At 37.5% G+C, this 22,555-nt stretch overlaps 1 protein-coding gene across 8 annotated transcripts in view; it reads right to left on the bottom strand.

Moving 5' to 3' along the window:
• The window catches only part of INPP4B (inositol polyphosphate-4-phosphatase type II B), an 841,422-nt gene that overhangs the window by 383,644 nt on the left and 435,223 nt on the right, over positions 1-22,555 (bottom strand). For all 8 annotated transcript variants that reach the window (XM_032246545.1, XM_032246548.1, XM_032246546.1 and 5 more), the window contains 2 exons: positions 2,629-2,747; positions 312-428 (listed from right to left, as the gene is read on the bottom strand). In XM_032246545.1, coding sequence (XP_032102436.1) covers positions 312-428; positions 2,629-2,747 — 236 coding nt within the window. The remainder of the gene's footprint in view (positions 1-311; positions 429-2,628; positions 2,748-22,555) is intronic.

The raw sequence follows: 22,555 nt of genomic DNA, 5'->3' as shown, positions 1-22,555 counted from the left end.
TCCATTTGCTTTCTATCCACAATATCACCCACTTCACTTAAAAAGGCAACAACAAAATGTAAACCAAAAGATCAAGTCAGCTCTCCTGAAAAAGACAAATCTGTTCTGAAAGCTTTTGCTCTACCCAATTGCCAATTTGGCAACAAGCCAAGCAAATCTGGGAAAATAGAAAAACAATAATAAACATAAGACAATCATAAACACAGTGCAAAAAAAAAAACTCTTTGAATAATGTCAGTTACATAAAAAAATCTAATCGTGTGGAAAAGCATAACTTTTTCCCAAAGAAGGAAAGAAGTGCCAGTACTTACAGTGTCATGAGACTTATCCTTGACATCATAGACTGTTAGTTTTATTTTGGTCTCCTCATAGATGGGATACTCAGATGGGAATGTGACACCAGTCAAAAACAGTGGGTCCCTTGTTCCCTGTAACAGCACAAGCAGACAACTTGGATTCAATAAGGCAGCAACTGCAGTTTGCAGCATGCAAGTGACACATGAGAAAGCAGAAAGTGTGCCTGAGTCTGTTTTTCTTGGAAATAGTTCTATTAGAAGAGATCTGAATTGTCAAATGCTGTCCATGGGCAACACCATGGCCCGGGGCCTTAAAGCAGTGATACAACTGCTGACAGTAAATGAACGTGCATCATTGTCAGAGTTGTTTGCAAAAGTTTACTTTCATCATCTACAAAACCCTTTTTTAGGGTTAGTCAGTTCATTTAAAATGCATTTAATAGATATAACTTGTAATTTGTGCAAACAATCTAAGATATTGACTGATCAAATTAAAATGAAGCCATTTTCTCATAAAGAACCATAGGGTAATCTTATGCTTCCATTTATTTCCTTTTTGTAATGATTCAATTGAAAGTCATGCTCTGATAGTGTCCATTTGTTTTTAGATGTTCAGCTGTGTTTTTTTTTTCCTCAGAATGACTGGAAAAACTAATGAAAGAAACCCTAAATATGATGGATTTGGGGCTATAAAATTACTAGCTCAGGATGCAATGCACAGGATATTTCATTGCCTCAGAATTCATTTTTAGAGCTGACATCCAGCATTAAATTTTATACATATATATTGCTGAATATCATGGAGATGTTTGCTAGAGTTCTATAAACCAATTGTCTGTGGGAATTTCTGGAAGCCCACGTAACTCATTCATTCATTCTTCAATTCAACAAATACTTTTTGCTTGGCACTGCATCAGGCACTTTGGAAAAGGCAGTGAATAAAATAACCCAAAACAGCAAAACATGTTCAATTATAAAATGTTAAAATGTGCCAAAATCAGACATTTCTTATAGTTAAGATGGTGAATTTTATGTGTATTTTATCACAATAAAATAAAAAATAAGAAAAACTCAAAAATGAGTGAATAAGTAAATTAATTTTGGCAATATTTTTAAAAATAACAGAATTTTTAACTTTATGTAAAATGAATAACTTACAATTTTAGTTAAGATGTCTTTATATGAATAAGATTATTTTTCTTAATTCAACTATAGCATTAGCTATATATTATACCAACACTGGAACCTAAAATTTCTAAAGGGCATATTCAGGGCTGCATGCAGTATCTGGGTCATTCCCATTATAGAAATGACTCCAGTTCAGTCTGAATCATTTATTCCACCACTGCATCAAAGCAGACAGTCAGCCCTGAGCCAGACAGGTCTGGGGCAGGCTAGTTAGGTTCTTACAGAGAAATTCCTCATTCAAAACATATGCAGCTCCCAAGTCTAAGAAAAACAAGCAAATCTTAAAAAGTTTAGAGTATACTTTCTCCAGCCCCAGATGTTTAAATAAATCTCTCTCATTCACTAAGGTTGTGAAATGTGTGATCAGAACAAAATAATCAAAAGAGAAATACTTCCTCTTTTGAATCTGATCCAACACAATAACATGTTTCCTCTAGACACATTTTGAATGTTATATTACTAACAGTAAATGTAAATAGGAAATCTCCCATCTGATGAGTATTACTTGTACCTTTTGCCTGAAAACAGTTTGTCGAGTTAATCATCTACATTTCCTTGAAAAACATTGTATGTTGAAAGACACACACAAATAGCAGAGAATATAAAGTTTCCACAGACTAAAGAATACAGGGGAAAAAAAAGGGCAAAAACACTTAACATGTTTAAATTTTCTCTGGGTACTCTACAACTTTCCTTTTTTTCCTCAAAAGAAATATATATTTCAATTAATTTGAAGTCTATAAGTTGTTTTTCTTTATCCTATCCTTTATAAAAGAATTTAAAGTGGGAACTTTTTTTTCTCTCTTTGGGTGAAAAATAAGCTCTTTTTATGAAAAAAAAAAAAAAGACGCAATTCTTTCGTCATTTGTTCGTTCTAGTAAATTACAAAGGTATGCTTCATAATCTCAGGTATGTACTCCTTAATGACACGGGGTGGTAGTGTAGCATTGCTACGGACTCAGCTGTTCATTCAAATCCAGAGATGGACAGGGGAGATGGAGAGGGAGAGAGAGAAGAGAGAGATGAGAAAGAGATGAGACAGACAGACAGACAGACACACACACACACACACACACACACACACACAGAGAGAGAGAGAGAGAGAGAGAGAGAGAGAGATTAATGTAGGGACACAGCATCTCACCTCCACAATTTCAGTGCTGGAGTATCTTGTCAGACTCTGCTCCGCGGGGTGGATTACTGAGATCTGCACCAGTGTATTCAATTTACGATCACGGACAGGAGCCACGAGATCCTTGCATGCTGGCAACCAACGGCAGAGGAGAGAGAAAGAAAAGAAACTAACACCATATCTCAGGCAAAACTTCTGCGCTGGGCTAAAAGTAAACTTAGCTACAGCACTGAAGGAAATCTCCTGGGGCTCAGGCTGGTTTTACAGAGGAAGTGCCTTGGAAGTACCTTACAGAAATAGGAAGTCACGTGCTGTGGAGCTGAATTGAGAGTTCATTTCCACTGACCACATTTGCAGCTCATGCAAGTCATGACTGGTCTGAGATCCCAGCTCTAATGCGTGACTATGCACACATGGCTCAGAAACTTCAGTGACTTTAATTAGTCATTAAACCCTGGGCTTTAACTCACACTCCTTGAGGATGTAAAAGTTGATTTGGGCCATATCCGGGAAACTTCGGTGTTCCTTATTGACATTGGTTGGATTAGCTCAAATGTTTGAATGCATATTTGGTCCTTACCTACGTATTTGCTAGAACTGGCCTCCCACAGTAATGCACACCAACAGAAACACGGAGAGCAGTTTCCCCACCACAACAGCACACAAGCAGGGGAAGAGGAAGCAGAGGGAGGATTTTAAAGCCCTGGTTCTGAAATACAAACTAAGCCTGGAGGAGATGGGTTAATTCTTGCCCAGGGGCCACGAAAGTTACGAACTTTCTCTTGAGACACCAGGCTCATATTACAGACTCTCACCACTATACCATATTTACCTGAATACTTTCCCCTCTCACATATTATTCCCCCAATTTGGGGAAGAAAGATCCAGAAAAATATTCCTCCTAAGCAAGTCTGAATCTACGTTCCTCTCTATCCCTACCAACCCAGTCCCCCGCTATTAAATAGTAATTTTACTCCCCTCAGCTGACTTGCTGAGATGTAAAGTGCCCTCATTAGAGGTGGTGCAAGTTAAATTCAGCTGGTGAGTTGCTGCAGCCTGGAGCTATGAATGGGGGAAGTAGCCCTGGGTCCTTGATTTTCATGGTGAGGGCATCCAGGGTTCTATACTATCCCTACCCCACTCCTAGGACCATAAAAGGAAGGGAGAGGAAGAAGAGGTATTTAACGTATGTTGTGGCACTGTCAGAGTTTGCAAGATCTTCACCATTGGTACAAAGGTAATATGGCCTAAATCTGAAACTTGAAAGCAAAGGAAATCATAGATACAATTATCACCTTTCAACTGCTTACAGATAACCTCTTTTAGAAGTACAAAGAGATAGAAAAAGCTGGAACTTGGGAATGATTTTACTCTAGTTCAAATAGCTAGGCAACACTGGGAAAATTACCTAACTGCTTAACTGCTTGCCAGACTTTGAGATCCTGCTGCTCCTGTGTGGCATTTTGTCTTATTTTTCCCCCTTATATAAACCACAGGCCTCCAGTAACAGAAGAGAGCTTATGAAAGCATGTATGGAAAAAACATAACAGCTACATGTATTTAACCCTTACTATTTTTTAGGCATTCTGCTAATTCTCTCTATTCCTTAAAATAATGTTTTGAATTATTTCAGTTTTACAAAGAACTAGAGCTAGAGGTTTATGCTCACATTTAGATGACTAGAATTCTCCGCTAGCTTTTACATCCTGCCCCACCCGCTCCATTTCTCTTGTTGGCATACTGACCTTCTCTCCCACACAATGCCACCTCCCTTTGGAAGACCAGCTGCCACACTACTATTCTTTATTACTCAACCCAAGAAACTTACAGTTTTAAAAAATACTGATGCCAGGTTTCAATAATGTCAACATATCACCGGAAGGAAAGAAAAAGCTAGATTTAGATTTTCACTGTTCTTTGGTGGTGATTTTGATCATTTCCTCTACTTGCCATATGAATGTGTTTAATTTTATTGCTCATAAAATGACACTGTTGGGTTTCTGCTCACAGTAAACAGCTCTTTTTCATTTCCTGATATTGACACATATCTGTCTGGATTTTAAAGCTGAGGCCACTGTGTTTCAAATGCAGGCATCTTGCCCACTTTCTGCCTGTAGCCCCATCTCTTATCTTGTGAGCTCATGACACCTTTGTTCAAAATAAGTCACTTCTTTTCTGAGTTCTTATCAGACTTGATTGTGGGCTGTGGTTATTCCCCAGAAGTGAGCAGCTGTTCACTATTTTAACAGAGAAACTCTCGACTCGTTCCCCATAAAAACAGAGAAAATTTCTATTACACTGAAATGTTCCATCCAACCCAATTTGCACATCCCCTAATACTGATAAAAAATAATGACGATACTTTGTATTATATTCCATATCTTAAAACAGTAAGGTTACATCTTGACAGGAAAACAATACTAATTATATCTTGGCCTGTGCTTTTTTATTCTACAGCTCAGAAAATTTACTGTTCCCTAAGTCTTATGCAGCATGACATCCTGGAGAGACCCTGAGATCAGGCAGAATTCCTAAGCTGTACTCCCAGATTTACTGCTTTCTAGTTCTGTGGCACTGAGTAAGCCATAAACTCTGACACTCAATTGCCTCATCTACCTACTTCTCAGGGTGGAAGTGAGAAAGAAATTGGTCCTTTTTATAAATGAACTTTTCTGTGCAAAAAAAAAAGTTTACTAATATCATCATAGTAATATGTATCAATATTAATATCAACATTTACCAATATCTGGTGTTTTATTATGGTGTAAACTTGTTTTTATTAACTCAGTCATACTCAGCTTTTTAAAAGCTGTTACCAGGTCCAATATTTCTTCATAAGTACTAAATTAGTATGTGAGTCATTGAATTTCATAAGGTGAAACCTATTCACATCGTGGATCTGCACATACTGAATCTGTCGCACTAGGCGGCTGATAAATAATGAGTAATTGGACTGTTTCATGGAGATATTACTCACATGATCACTCTAAAATCTAATCTGCATGGGAATTACTTAGCAGCCAATAGAGAATGCTGAAAAAAATCTGTTTTCAGGAAAAAAAAAAAAGTGGCTGAGGTCAGGAGTTTGACACTAGCCTGGCCAAGATGGCGAAACCCCATCTGTACTAAAAATATAAAAATTAGTTCGGCGTGGTGGCACATGCCTGTAGTCCTAGCTACTGAGGAGGCTAAGGCATGAGAATCACTTGAGCCCGGGGGATGGAGGTTGCAGTGAGCTGATATTGCACCACTGCACTTCAGCCTGGGTGACAGAATGAGACTCTGTCTCATAAATAAATAAACAAATAAATAGCAAGTTACATCTGTCTTCCAGCTATACTTACCACTGCTCATTAACCAAATATAATCCTACTCTAGAAGCGTCCTGAATCCGTCACCTTCCTCAGCTTGGAAGACTAAAGAATGCAATGCTTTGGGATTTTGCTTCCATTTCATTTGGTTTATTCAATTCTACCCACTTGCATCTAATGGTCAGTAACAAACAAACGCTACTGCAATCATTCATTCATCAGTAGATTTTTACTTTTATTTCTGCCTTTTTAATGGCTTTGTTTAGTATTGAATTGTTTAAAAGTATCTTAAAAGAGAAATAAATTTTTTAAAAAAACTATAATTTGTAACTTGTCTTTAGAAAAAAATAAAGAGCTGTGCATAACTATATTTTTTTCTGGTTAATTTTGCTATAGTAACTAGTAATATGAGGGTTCACATTCTACTATGAGTGACTGTTTGTGAGATGCCTACAGGCGTCCCCAGCTCATCTTTGTACAGGAGCCAGGCAGCCGTCACTCTACTAGAAGGAAATCCTCGGTGGAAGCACATGATAAAAATAAATGGAAGGGACCAGATGCCGTGGCTCAGACCTGTAATCTCAGCACTTTGGGAGGCTGAGGCGGGCAGATCGCTTGAGGTCAGGAGTTTGAGACCAGCCTGGCCAACATGGCAAAAACCCATCCCTACTAAAAATACAAAAATTAGTTGGGCATGGTGGTGGGTGTAATCCCAGCTACTTGGGAGGCTGAGGCGGGAACATCGCTTGAACCCAGGAGGCCGAGGTTGCAGTGAGGCGAGATCACATCTTTGCGCTACAGCCTGGGCGACAGAGTGAGACTCTGTATCAAAATATGGCAATAAGAATGAAACTCCATCTCAATAAATAAATAAGTAAATGAATAAATAAATGGAGACTCATTATCTGTAGGGAGGGCTAGGCACTGAGCAAGCTGGAAAGCCTACGCTGTGTCAAAAGATGGAACCTCCATAAAAAGTCATTGTGTCCTTGATTTTAGGATTTCTTCAAAGCTTGAAATCCGCAGTCGCTGTGCAGGCAAGCACTGAAAGAGCCACACAAAATACATCTGTTGCTATATTTGGCCAGAAGTTTTTCTGAGGAATAGAAATTTCTAAGCTCTGGTCTTGATGTTTATGGCTACTATCTAGCCTTTAGGAAGAGGGCACAGATTATTTTCCACTCCGGTAGTTCTCATATTGGAAAGTCCAGAGCTAAAAGGCAGGGCTCTTCAGGATTTTTGTGAAGTCAAAGATTCTGTCTACACCAAAATACTGCTTTTTATAAAGTATCAGTTGCTGTTTCCTGTAGCCATTATTTGGAAATCAGGTAAAGGCTATTGAGTCCATGATCCTATCATTCCAACCAATTTTGGCTGGAAGCCTAAAAATACCTCTTGACTCACATCAGAGAGCTCAGTCTCAGCAATAATCAATTTGAAGTAGAACACAACTGTTCATTCAGCAACACAGCCCAAATTCAAGTAGTTGTGAGGCATGCATTATACAAGGTGGGTGTCAACAAGTAGGTGCCTGCCCGGGCTTTTAGGATAGTGGTGGTGTGAACCACTGAGGCACTGTGAATTCATGGTCAAACCCAAGTGACCATCTATTTCCCCCTAAGAAAACTTTCTTCTGTGAAGTGAGGTCTTTTTCTTGCCTAACTCTTATTTTGTCTCTCTTCTTGCCATTCAATGTTAATGGAATCCAACAAAATTTATCCTCTTTTCTCCAGAACAGAGCAGTAGCCACAGGTGGGTGGGAATGAATAAGGGGGATATGTCAAGAATTTCCTCATCTCTACAATTCTGTACTCAAAATTAGCCAAAGGAAATTTAGGTTTAGAGGAGAACCCACATACCATCGCGTAAGGAGGATAAAGAAATGTGTTTTTTTTTAAACTTAAGATAAAACCTTACTTGAGAGAGCTATGTATGACTTTGGATGAATTACCCAATCTCTTTGAATCTCTATTCTAGCAGCTGTAAAACGGAAGTAAAAGATCGCATTTTATAAATTTGCTGTAATGACAATAAGATAATGTATATAGAATGCTAATATATGAGTCCCTTTAAATTATTGATATTAATATAGATATACCGTGCACTAACCCAAAATGGATTTTATCTATCCTACATTTTTATACTAATTATATGCTCAAGATATTCCAGATTGGTCCTAATTTTATATAACATTGTTCTTTTTTTTATAAAAGCATTTGTTAAATATATGCCTGTGACTTTTTTTTTTTTTACCTTCTTGTTCTCAGATAGCTAAATATACATTTTTTAGAACTCTTTACTATATGATGTGTTAACTGTGAAAATCAGTGGCATCATTAATAATATATTTCTTTCTGTGAAATCAGATGTGTACACTTCTAAGTTTCACCTCTAATGAGGCACTTCCAAATGAGAAACTAACAATGGAGGAAGCAAGCTTGACTTTCTGTCTTCCAGCATTTGTGCTACATGTGTCAACTCACCCCTTAAGCAGGGATTTAACTAGGAGGTTAGCATTCCATTACTCAGGGGATGATGGCCCACAGGGGAGCGTTAGCTTAACTACTGAGATGTCCCAAAGGGTCAGGGAAAGAGTTGCTTCTCTGCTCTGTACATTTCCTTCATCAAAAGGGAACAATGTGGATGCTAATAAAGCTTTTTTACTCTTGCAATGAAAACTAAATGTTACAACTAGAACCCAATATAGTGTGACAGAAGCATACCTTCGACTCTGATGAAAGCTCACCTCTTATACCCTCTATAGACACTGCATAGGAAAAATGGAAGAGATAAATCCATGCCTGTTAAGAGAAAAAAGGCCAGTGTACAGAGGACTTTGGTATCCTAGAATAGAAAGTGTCCTTAATACAAACAGTGGCCAGGCACAGTGTCTAATGCCTGTAATCTTAGCACTTTGGAAGACCCAGGCAAGTGATGGATTGCAGTCAGAAGTTCGAGACCAGCCTAGCCAACACAGCGCAACCTCACCTCTACAAAAAAATACAAAAATTAGCTGAGGTGTGCCTGTAATCCCAGGTACTTGGGAGGCTGAGGCACAAGAATCACTTGAACCAGGGAGGTGGAGGTTGCAGTGAGCTGAGATTGCACCACTGCACTCCAGCCTGGTGACGTAAAGACTCTGACTCAAAAACAAAAAAACAAAACAAAAACAACCTGGAGCTTTAGGGAAATAACCATTTGGCTTCCTGCCTCCCTCAATAGCACCGTTCTTATCTTACCATCACTTCCCTAAGGATGAGCAAAAGACTTTTGCAGCCTAGGGGGCAGGTTTTATTCACTTCTCAAATTCTTAATGTTTGTTTGGGTTTCTCAAAGCTGTCACATAGATATCCTTCCTCTTTGTACTCCATAAAATTAGATTCCACTAATCAACTGATAAGCCAATTTAGGTTATGTTTCCAGTCTAATAAATTATTGGACTCCATTATATGGTTTCACAGTTACCATTCTATACTGATGATTACAACTAGATTAAATCAATTTATATCATACATTAAAAGATATATAGAGCACTTAAAGAGCCTAATAGCCCCTCTCTCTAATTACTTTACTAGCATAATATGCTTTCCTATTTTTAATCTCCATTGCCTTTTTGTTCTTTATTCTCCCTTCCCCTCAAGAATTTTAAGACAGCAATTTTCGGAAGCCTAGGATGTCAACCTCTCCAGTTCAGATGCCCTGGGTACATTCAGAAGAGGGTACCGCCTAGGATCAGTGCACTGCATTCCATGATAATTCAATTGTGTATGGTAAAATAGCAGAATGTACAGTGTTTCTGCCTATACTAATATCCACACAATGAGAATTGCACAAGTAGTTGGGAATACTCCCCTTATTATCGACTGTCTGTTTATGGTTATTTCTTAGAAGAATATGGCTCTAGATCATGCTGAGTTGATTTATGGTCATGAATATGTATCTTTCTATCTTTATTCTGTATTCTCTGTAAAATCTTTGAGTCTTCAATTCATCGAGAGTAGCTTCTCAGCTTGTCCTTCCTCTCATTTTAGCTTATTTTCAATCGAGCAAGCCTGCTTTCTATAATTTTCCTCATTTAACGTTATTCCTTTTTGTTCTCTTCTCTGCCATCTCATATTTCCTCTCCAACATATGTTTCTCTCATTACTCTGAAAGACAAGGTTATCAAAGTCACCCCTCATATATTTTATAAGACTGGGGACTCTAGGAGTCAAGCACACCCTGCTCTTAACAAACCACAGCTTCTCCCTGCTGTTCATTGTTTTCGAAGTCTTTATGGAAACAAAACAAAAATGTGTTAAGTTCTCCTTAACTTTTGTGTGGGAGATTTTAATTAGCACACACTTCCTAAAGAACCATGCATCACTGCCAACATAAGAGATATTTGTTGGAAAAATAAGAACAAATGTAGAAAAGTTGGCATTTTTAAAAAGTTGTTTTTTTTTTTTTAAATCAGAAAACTTATGGGATTTTTGTGTGTTTTCTTTTGTCTTTTAAGTCACCAAGTTCAAAAAATTAACGTCCCAAATTCAAAATCAGGGTCTTTCTCTCCAAGAAAGACAATACTCATATCAGGGGAAACAACAGTATTAATTTTAGGCTTCTAAAAGGTCAGGGGATAAAAGCAATTCAATGTTTAAGGTTGAAAAATAAGAAATCAACCTAAGAAATCAGCACATATATACACATAAACTAAATGAGTGAATAAACATACAGACAAATAAATAAAGACATCCTAATGCAAGAATCCCTTAGGCATATTGAAATAATGCTAGATACTAGTATTCCTACCTTGAAAACATAAAATGCTAATATTTTCCATATTTTAGGGGCTTTATCATTAAAGATAGTACATGAAACTTGTAAAGAAGGTGAGGAGTGGCAGGAAACATAATTTGCTAAATGCTTAATATGTGCCAGGAAGCATTGGCCTTAGACCCCTTCCTTGTGTTAGTTCATGTCTAGAACAACATGCCTATTGCTGCCTCATAGTTCCATTAGCTCCATATTCATACTTTTTACTAAGCAGCCAGTCAATATTTGTGGTTACAGTGTATGGCTCAAGGATAAATACTATCTTTTTATTTAACCAATAGCTTAGCATTCAGCAACCTGAGTTAATTTGTTTTCAATAATATCATTCTGCTTAGTCTGGTTCTCTGCATATTCAATGGTGATTTAGCTTTCTAACAAGAATTTTAAGACTCTCAACACTCTGTTAACAGAATCCAAATAAAACTTGAGGAAAGGATGAATCTAATTCCATGGGGAGGAAACAGATGACAGAGTTATTGAGGAATATAGACAATAATTTGCAAGAGGGAATATAAGAGATTTTATTATAGAAATATTGCTTTAGAATTCTTGCCACATTGAGATTTGAGCACCACTGCTCCTAAATTTCTTTATAACTGATTCACTTGTAAATTAAACTGATTTCCTTGATGTAAAATACTAGATTCAGATTGTGGGGAATAAGCCCTGAAATAAAATTTGTTGTTGTTGTTGTTTTTACCATCCTATAACAGAACAATATTAATACATGTCACCATGTTTTACTTGTGTCTGTGTGTGTGTTATATAGAAACACTCTGGCCTTTTAAAGGAAAAAAAAACGGGGGGGCTTAAATTCACTTCTTTAGCTGGGAATAATATTGATACTAAAATAAACTTCACACCCACTACCAATTCTCAGTTTAAGTATCACTGAGAAATTAAGAGCGAAAGAAAAACAACACAACCTCTGCCTGGAACAATGGTGCTCTTGGGAAATGCTCTTGGATTGTCTGTGCTGGGAGGAATGAAGATACCAGCTGTACAGCAGACAGCTTATTTGCATATGAAAAGAACAAATTTGGTTCAAATCACTGTTGTCAGTACCAGAAGACTCCCATTCTCAAGCTTATCCCCTGCTCTCTTAGCTTCTCAGGTCAGTCCTCAGAAAATCCTATTTTGTCTTGTTTTCATGAATATTACCTAAGTGGCTGAGACTCCATCCTCAAGCAATTGAAATAAAAACAAGCCTGTGCCCGCATCTTTTCTGACTTTAATATCCCACACTTCACGCCATAAATTCTAAGCTGGCCCAGCACTGCATATCGTTGCATTCAGACTTGGCTCTTTTTGTGCATGCTCCAAATCCAAGTTCCACTTTGGAAACAACAAGTGTTTGCAGCTTTCTGCTGCTCTTTTCAGCAGGAACATATGTGCTTCTTAAGAAAGGATGAAAATGTGATTCCAAGAAGGGAAGCAGGCCCCCCTGCATACTAAAAGCAATATTGTGAGTCGGTTCATGGAAATGTATAGTGTTAGCACTAGGGTTGAAGAAGTGGAAAAAGAAATGCAAGAAACAACCTTAGCTAAGCCTTTTACTACCCCTTCTCCAGGGGCCGAGATGGCAACATTTTTCTTGAACAACTACCACTGACATGTGACCCAGTAGGATTTCTGCCCAGGACAAGCATATGGCCCGCGAGTGGCTTCAGCAGTGCACGTAGGTTATTGGCGAGGGGCTGCTTCCCTGATCTACCTTTGAACCAAAAGATGAGGCCAGTGTGGCTGGTGAAGAAAGGTGACTGGAAGGGTGGCAGGAAAGTCAGGGCTTCAGTTACCAAAGGTGGACGGCTAAGGGGAGCGGACTCAAGGTGGCTGGACTCGGAGTGAGTGCACAAAATGGTATCAGGCAGGTATTTGGGAGCCTGAGGGAGAATAAAAGAAAATAGGGACCTGGAATGTTGTCTTGAGGAGTTGACAGTCTCCTGAGGGAATATGTTTGGGCAGGAGGTAACAAGCAGGCTGAGGGGCAGCTGTTCAATCCAGATGACTTCAAATACAACACTCTGACTCATCATCTGGGTTTTACCAAATCACAAGCATGTTTTCCCAAACCAAAACGTTTCAGAAGAACTGCATTGTTTAGGTTTCAGTGAAAGGCTTGAATTTGAGGAAGTGGTGTCTAAATTAAGGTTAAAACAAATATTTCAGTAATTTTTTTTTCTGACAATTTGTTTTGGGCTTGGTGGCTATGTGTCAAGCTAATAGTTTCTAGAAAGCTGCTATTGCTCTAATGCCAAATATTTCAGCGGTAGAATTAAATTATTAAATTGAAGACATATAAGGAAGACAAATTAGGAAGAAAGAGAAATAGGGAAGAATGAGAAAAATAGATGGTTCTAGGGGCATAATTATCTTCTCATTTTATTGTCTCCATCTAGATCATCCTTTGGGGAAGGACAAGTTTTGAAGAGCTTAAAAAAGATAACTCCCAGTTTTGCTTCAGCCATCAATCATGTGTGATTTTATGTAGGCAAAAGAAAATCTCAATATCTATTTGACTAATTAGGGCTTTGAGGGTGTCGATTCTTCTGTCATAAGATAGTTGACTCACAGGAAATAAAACAAGGTTTATACAGATAAGCTCAAGCTAGAAATGACTAGTGATCCAGGATATAAGAAATAAAAGAAGGAGGAGGCTATAAGTGAGAAAGCAAATGTGGTCTGGCTGGAGAGCGGAGGGTCTACTTATTAGGAGCAAAAGCCACCAATTCAACAGTTTGTGAAAACAACCTAGATCAGACAACTTTGTGGGAAAGAGTAGTTCTAAGAGGATCAAAGTTTGAAGGAAAAAAGAGCACACTTCTCAGAATATTTGAGAGCTCCAGGGAGAGCAGTTCAAACCAAAGTTTAGCAGAATGGCTGCCCGCCCAAAGCAGAAGGCTTCAGAGCCCTAGGCATACAGGAAGTTTGGGAATAGAATAGTAGTTTACACTAGTCAATTTAAATTAAAAAGAACCTCCTCAGCGGTTCCAGGATGCATTGTAGCCTACGTAAGAAAAGAATACGATGCACCTTCTGCATAGCATCGCCTTGGCAGTTCTTACTTGCTGTATGTTCCAAATTGCCAAAAGTTGAGGGCCTTAGATACAGTCCTGACTGTGTGACTTTGGTTTGTTATGTAGTCTGAGACTCTTCATCTGGAAATGGAGATGATAATTATGTTTATTCTCACTTAGTGCCTGTGTGGATCCAATTAAATAAAATGTGTGAAAAAAATTATTAAATTCCTAACAATATATTAGTAATGTATCAAACAACTTGCAAAATAGGAAGTATTATCTGCAATTTACAGATAAGGAATCAGAGTTTCAGAGACAGAAAGGGATTAACCCAAGATAATAATTAGAATAATACCATTAGGCACTTATATACCTAACACTATTCTTAGTGCTTTGGGGATGCTGTCTGGTTTTGTCTGCAAAACGGCCCAGGAATGATGAATTTTTCAGGATTTTTGAGTTGGAGTCAGGACGCAAAGTCTCCCTCAGGCTGGGAGCCCAGCCCATGCTCACAAATATCAGCCTAGCCCTGACTTCCCTCTGGGACACATGTTGTAAGCTAAAATTTAAGCTCAAATCTCCTTATGTCAGTCTATATCTAGTATTTTAATTGTCTGTTCTCATTATTTGCATATGTTTATTCTTAAAAACATCTCTGCAAGAAGATTGGTTGCTTTTTTGATGCTGCCATAACAGAGGAAACTTGAGGTTACGTTGCAAGAATTTTGGCTCCCCAATTCTACATAGGTAACCGATAATCAGATATGCAGTCTAATTACACAACTCAACTTGTTCAGCTCAACCTATAAGCTGATTCTTCTTGTCAGCTTTCTCTAGAGGACTCCAAGGCCAAAAGACTCTGTTTCTCTAAAATATAATATATTCATCAGCAAACAATTAAATTTTAAAGGTTAAATAATTGTATTCATTTGAAATTTTAAAATAGATTACTTTTTACAAATAATTGTATTGGCAATAGTTACAAAACATTTCAACGGAATATATAAATATATTGATTTATTTTATAAATAAATGTGTAAGGATAAAGCAATAGAAGTCATGCATATGATCAGTCCATAGATATTTATTGAATGTCTAAATGTGCTCAATATGATTCTAGATGACAGTTTCACAGCATTGAACAATCAAACAAATTCTCTATTTTATGGTGCTTATAGTCTAGTGTGACAAGATATATATATATTTTTTAAATGAGAATTCTAAACAGTGTAATAAACTTGAGAGTGTTAGCAATTAGTGAATCAGGCAAATGTTCTCTGATGAGGTGGCATTTGAGCTGTGACCTAAAACATAACAAGGAACCAGTTGAGGGGGGACAATACGTGTGAAGACCCAGACATCTGACCTACTTGAGAAGCAGAAAGAAGCCCCAAAGGTTGACGGAAAATGAGCTAGAAAATTAGCAAAAGGTTAGGTGAGAACAGCCTGCTCCTTAAGACCCATTTTAATTTTATTCTCAGTGAAATTGAAGCCATTGGAAGATCTTAACTAGGGGAGTAAAGAAATTACATTTATATTTTTAGAAGACTGGCTGTTCTATCAGGAAGAGACTAAGCAGCGACAAGAATAGAAACAGACTCACAAGGACTTGCCTACTGGCCCAGGTGAGAGCTCACAATGGCTTGGAATTGAAGGACAGCGGTGGTGATGGTAAGAGGTGGTGAAATTCAGAATATATTTTCAACATAGAACTTACAGGACTTGGTGATGGATTTAATGTGAGGTTAGAGAAAAAGAAGAATCAAAGGGGCATTATGGTTTGGGGATTTGAGTAACTAAGTGGATGGTGGCGTGCTTTACAGAGATAGATATCATGGTGGAATAAAACATTTTGGAGGACAAAAGTAGAGATTTAAAAACTCAGGTTTTAGACATCTTAAAATTTTTAAAATACCCCCTAAATAAATGAGTCCTGTTATCTGGTAGCCAGTTAAATATGGGAGTAGAAAGCTCTGTGGAAATGTGAGAGCAAGAGTTACAAATTTTGAAAACAAAAGCCCATAAATATTACCTAAAGTTGTGGGCCTTGAAATTGCTTAGAGGGAAAAGTAATTTGCATTGGGATAAAACTGACATTCTAAATTTGAACAAATTTTGACCTGGGAATACCCAAATGCTCAAACTAACCTCTGCCACCTTATCACTGTGGCTAACAGCAGAGAATAATCTCTTTGTCATTGGTAGAGTTAATGGAGGAATATGGGACAGAGAACTTGAAAAGCTTTGGGCTTTCTTCTACCAGAAATGTCACTGCAGGCAAGTCACTTAACCACTCTAAGACTCAGTTTCTTCCACCACAAAACAGGAATAACCTTGCCTTTGCCAACTACAAAAGCTCGAATAAGAAGCATTTGCGGAAAGACTATTTTATACAATAGAAATGTAAGAGAACTTTTATTTAATCTTACATTGTGCTCCATTAGGTCTCTTTATGTTCCCACGGCATGGTCCCCAAGTTACTCAGGATACCTTTAGATGCCCTCTGCTCTACAAGATGACTGACTGACAAATTTCAACCACACAGACGGGAGTATCAGGAGACCTCTCTCTCTCCCAACCCTGGTGGCTTTTAATTTTGCAGAAAGCAAATGCATCTGATGAACAAAGCCCTGAGGTAGTCCTGATTCCTCATTTACCCCTAAATAGTAACAGATGCTGCACAGAGGGACCTGTTTCAGTGACCAATACTCTCAATAATTAGACAATGGAGGGAGAAAGTAATTAGGTAAACCACACAGAAACAGAAATAAACTGTATGGGGTATGTTGGTCATGGATGAAAGACAAAAAAGAAAAGGATATAAAGGAAACATTTGGAGAAAAAAAAACCTAATAAATAATTTGCTTAATCCATGTTGAATAATCACTTTAAGCCTGTGAAGTTAAACCTTATTAAATATATCTCTTAATTGAAAAGTTCCTACAATGTATTACTTGGAAACATGACAAGAAGAATAGATCTATTTTATGGCAACACAGTTCAGTTAAGTGATCTAGTCCTGGCCAGGAGAAGTGGGAAAGAAAAGTTTGATATCTTACATACTCCTAATTTATTAATTGATATATCATATCCCAGTATCTCACCAATGAGAATTTAGACCAGTGTCAATAAGAACAGGCTACAATCCAGCTGCAAAACACACTAAATCTTGGTTACCAGAAAACCACTAACCACTTGACAGATGTGTAAAGAAGCTCTAATTGGTTCATTTTCTCTTCTTTCAATTAAATAACTGTATCAGAAGTACAAAAACCTCACATAGGCCTTAGATAACTTTTTATTGCTGTTCTCTTTCCCATTCCTGTACTTTTAAAAGTAAACCACAAAGAACATGGCCTTTGGAATTAAAATCCAGATTGCTCTGAATTCTAGACATATGCCTTCACACAAGTGAATGAACTTGTCTGTGAAACATCGGCAATGGGAAGCAACTGTTGAGCCTGTTGTAGGAACAGGGAGAAAATGTCAAAAGCGCAATGCCTTGCGCTTAGATGGTGTTGAGTAAATGACAGCAATTATTATGCACAAAAGTGCAGTGCCTAGACTCCAGGCTCAAGGAAGTTTTGAGAGTGATAAAGTGATTTATCCAAGGAAATATGTTAACCAACCACTTACAGTAACTCATTTAATCCTCACAACAACTTTGTAAGGTAAATAGTAATACCCTTCCCATTTTTCTGATAGGAAGGAGAGACTCAGAAATATTGGACAATTTTTCTAAGGCCTTATGGCTATAAAGTAGCAAAGACAGGATTCAAACACCAGCAAGTTGGCATCACACTCCCAGTTCTTAGTGGGAAGCTATATTGCTTCTCTACTTAGGCTCAGCTTCAGCCTGGAATGCAAATCCATTTCTGTTTGTTGTCTTTATTTTTGTTGTTGTGTTATTGGTGAATGCTTGTTCTGAAAAATATCTCCCCAAAAGTACTGCTAGTTATCTATCTGATGCTCTCAAAATTGACATAGCTTAAACGAAGTCTCATTGGTAAAATTATTGTCTATATAAGTAGGCGATTAGAGGCACAGCCTGCCTACAAAGTCCCCTCTGTCCAGCTCAGCACGGCCTGAGGTTCCTCTGAGTTTCATCTAGCACAGCACCAGAGGCAGTTAAGACTCAATACTTCATGATACCTACATATAATTTGGTAGCAATAAAAAGGGTTTAAGACTCGTAGTCATTTAGAATTTTAAAATGAGTCTCTGATATTCATGGAACAATTGTAAAATATTGCAAGAAGCTTCCTAGAGCTTTAGAGTGGAATTATAAGCAATAAAGAGGGAAATGTAAATGAGCGTTAAATGCATCACCTTGGAAAATGAGCTCTAGGATTTCACGTCTTTTTCTTTTTCATTTTTCTGAATTCTCTCTTGTGTTCCTCCTAAACCAACTGAAATCCTGCTCATTCTTTAAGACTTGGTCCAAATGCTTCTTCCTCTGAGGCGTTGTTTTTGATGCCATTGTTATAGTGAATCATACTTGCTCAGCACTTCCATAGTTCTTGGCTTATGCCTTTATTTTCCCTTATCACAGTCTGCCTGACTTTATTATAGTTGTTTATCCTCATCACCTGAAACTCCTAGAAAGTAGGAATCAATGAGGAGGGGAATATTGCCTGACGGTTAAAAGTGAGAGCCTCTGAATCAGACAAAACTCAGCTTAGCTCCTGACTCCATCATTTGACTTCTGTATGATCTTTAGAAAGTAGACCTTTGAGAATCTAAGATTCTTAATCTGTTCAGTAATGATAATATGGGAAAGCATCGTCTGAACTCAGGCTCCTGGGTTCAAATCTTAGGCTCATTATTTTAGCTGTTTACATCTAAGTTTTCTTACCTAGAAACCAGGGATGATAAAACAGCAATTACTCATAATGAAATGATAAGAATTAAAGTAATTAATATATGTAAATTATTTAGAAGAAGCAAGAAGTTCAGGTGTAGTGGCCAATGCCCGTACTCCCAGCACTTTGGAAGGCTGAGGTGGTAGAATCACTGGAGCCCAGGAGTTCAAGACCAACGTGGGCAACATAGTGTGGCCCACATCTCTACAAAAAACAAAAATAAAAAAATTAGCCAGGCATGGTCATGTGCACCTGTGCTAGTTACTTGGGAGGCTGCTGGTGGGATGATTGCTTCAGCCCAGCAGTTGGAGGCTGTAGCAAGCTATGATTATGCCACTGTACTCTAGTCTGGGTGACAGAGCAAGACCCTGTCTAAAAAACAAAAACAAAAACATGAATCAAGAAAATGGATGGCAATCAACTTATAATGAGGCAGCAAAATATAAAATAAGGCAAGCACAGGCCTTGTCTAATTCTTAGCCATTGCTTCTCTTATTGCATCCTATGTGGTGAAGTAATAGTTTTATCAATAGGATAAATGGAAAAATATACCTCTGTGGTTGGTATTCCCTTCAGCTAGCATGCCAAATAGAAGGTAAAAATACTAAGGAAGATATACTAAAATCCTCCATTCTCCCACTGGAGTGTTAAAAAAATCAGAGCTCTATAATCATTTATAGAACACAGACCAGAAAGGGAGAATTGAGAACATAGAAGATAATTTATAAGTTGGGCATTCTAAGATTTTTCGTTTTAGAAAAACATATAAAACAATACCTGATTTATAGCAATTCATAAAGTATGAATGGACCTGACATGAAGGTTAATGAATGCCCTTACAAGTTGTAAATTCTCTGTTTGTAAAGAGATGAGACATTTTCTTGTGCAGATTGTCATTTGGGGCACATTTCTATACATTCTTAAATATGGAGCACAGGAAAATGATCACACGATTTTAACTTTTTCCCCCTAACTGGGCTATTAAAATACAGCACCTGTATCTATAAAATCCAAAATCAGCTCACATCATTTAATACATGATCTAATAGACAAAGTATTTAGAATCAGCCCTCTCCTGGACAAAGCCTCAACCACCAAAGGGAATAATCACTCCTTATTTATAGCCACTGTAATATTTGAAGTAACCTGCCTAAGGACATCTTGTCATTGTACTGGGACTAATGTTGTGATAAAACTGAATTTTAATCACTGAACTCTTAGATGGTACACATAACTTACGTGGTACAGACATATACTGGATTGCATATTCACGTGACATTTTTTCAATCATCCACTTCCACTGAAAAAAACAGACCTACAAGTGGTGGCTTACACAGTGAATATGAAGTTAATTTCCTATAATAATTAAAAAAACCTTTATGTATTAAAATTTCATATTAATATTCCCAAAGGACCAGGATGTAGATAAATCAAGAATCCTATCTGAGGAGAATATGGTTTTCATTTTCCTTCTAGAAATACAAGATGGGCTGGCCTTTCTATATGTAGCTTGTATAATAAATAATTATTTGTTTAGTGTCTTTTTTGTGTGTTCTGAATTTGGAGCTTTCATCTTGTTCCAAACACCAAGCATCTGCTCATACAGCTCTCCTAGTCTAGAATGTAATTTCCTCTTTCCTATAATTATTCTAATCCTGTTTCTTTTCTTCAAAAATTGGCTTTAGTCAGTCTTCCTTAGCCTCAGTGACTACTCTTTCTCATAAAATGTTTATGAAATCCCTAATATTCTTAGGTACCCTAGGAAATAGTTTAGCTTTGATTGTTTTTAATGATTTTAAAAGTAGTAGTTTAACTTCTCTAATTCTATTTAGAGCTAACTGAAGGCAAAAATCAGAATTTTACTTCTTAAGATATGCCACTTCTCTTGTTCAGTGTATTCAGGTTACTTATTAAAAATAACAATAACACTGGATTATAAAATTTACATGTGTATATTGCAAAGGCCTTCCAAGATACAGAGGAGCATAACAAAGGAAATAAAAATTCTATCAACTGGTGAGAACCATGATTGAAGATACACACACCTTCCAGTGTTGTTTTCTTACACTCATAGACACAGAGAGTTAAATGAAGGCCATACTGTGCATAGAGTTTGTTATCCCACTTTTAAAACTTTCATATTCTCTTGTGTAATTAAATATCCTTCTGATAAATGATTTTTAATGACTGATTAGTATCCCATCTTATGAATGCATGTTTCACTCTAAAAATTAAACAATAACTTATGCTGATCAACTCTGAGTTGGGGATGAAATACAGTGGCTTATACTTTCTTTCATTCCTCTTGAATTTGTACAGAAGAAAAGCCAAGAAATGAGACGGGGAAACAGAAAAAAAGAGGGTTAAATATTTCTAAAAATGCATAATGGATAGCTGCATTCTAGATAGAATTGTGATGTGTTTCAACAATACCTATTACTGATTTTTATTTATGATAATTTTTGCTATATTAATTTAAAATTATAGCAGCTAATGTAGATTTACCCATTTTAGAGAAAACTGAGAAATAAAGGCTCTGTTAAATAAATTGAATCAAAGATCACTCCTTTTTTATGTGCTAATAAAACCTATGGTGAAGGAGTCAGTACATTTTAAATTTAGGAGGAAAAAATATTAAAAATTATTCTACACATAATACATGGATTCTTGAAATAAAACAGCTTCATAAAAGGCAAAAGACCTAACAATCAGTTGGCTTCAAATCCCATGTCTCTCTGTCCTTTACTCACTAGATGTTCAGCAGCAACGAATCCCGAGGCCTGATCGCATTATTCAGGCAGCTGCAGCTTAGGTAAGGGTGAAAGTGAAGGGAGAATACAAGAAGCATGAGAGTAAGAGCTCACTGGCTCGGCATCTACTCTATCCTGAGAGTGTCCTACTCTGATCTTGGCATTCCAGTAGACCAGCATATGGTCCCCCACTGTGGCTCTTTTTACCTCAAAACCAGATTAATGTGTAACTTGGTTTTATTCCTGGTCAACCCACTAACCTAATTGACTACCCTTCGATCCCAGTAGTCCCATTATAAAGACCCTATTGTATGTTATGTAAATGTCTAGCATAGCTTGTCCTCTCATACTTGGAAAGTCATCCAAATCTTAGGTTCAATATGGACAATATCCAAATTAATATCCATACCCTGCATAAGCACATAGAAGCCTCCTTTGAAATCCATATCTAAAGTAGTCTCTCTTTCCCCAAAGTCAAGTGCCTCTCCCCCAGATATGTTCTTTCCAATTGCCTTGTCCTTCTGTCTACATAGAACCAACATTATCTGAAATGCTTTTATATATAGGTTTTCTCTGCCTCTCCCAATATAATTTAGATGAATAAATGACCTGTGCTTATTAAGGCTTTCACTTTTTTTTTTTTTTTTTTTAGACAGAGTCTCACTCTGTTGCCCAGGCTGGAGTACAGTGGCACAATCCTGCTCACCACAACCTCTGCCTCCCAGGGTCCAGCTATTCTCCTGCCTCAGCCTCCTGAGTAGCTGGGATTATAGGCATGCACCACCATGTCTGGCTAATTCTTGTATTTTTAGTAGAGATGGGGTTTCACCATGTTGGTCAGGTTGGACTCAAACTCCTGACATTGTGATTAGCCTGCCTCAGCCTCCCAAAGTGCTGGGATTACAGGTGGGAGCCACTGCATCTGGCCAAGGCTTTCACTCTTGCTTCCAAGCCCTCATTCCTGTCATAAGCAACCCCAAAGCTTGTTGATATATACAAAATATGGCTCTTATTATACCCTGTATCTGCTCATTTGGCTTCCCTGAGTATTAGCCATCAAGGAATATATTAATTTCAAGAACATTACTTCAGAATGTCAAGGAAAGAACACAAGGAACACATATGCATGCCATTCTTTCCTATGTATTTAATAGGTATCAGTATCTATCATTTTGGATTTA

The sequence above is a fragment of the Sapajus apella genome, unplaced genomic scaffold (assembly GCF_009761245.1).
Source record: "Sapajus apella isolate SASKATOON/1434 unplaced genomic scaffold, GSC_monkey_1.0 scaffold61, whole genome shotgun sequence".
NCBI lineage: Eukaryota > Metazoa > Chordata > Mammalia > Primates > Cebidae > Sapajus > Sapajus apella.
This window is presented reverse-complemented; position numbering and strand designations above follow the sequence as displayed.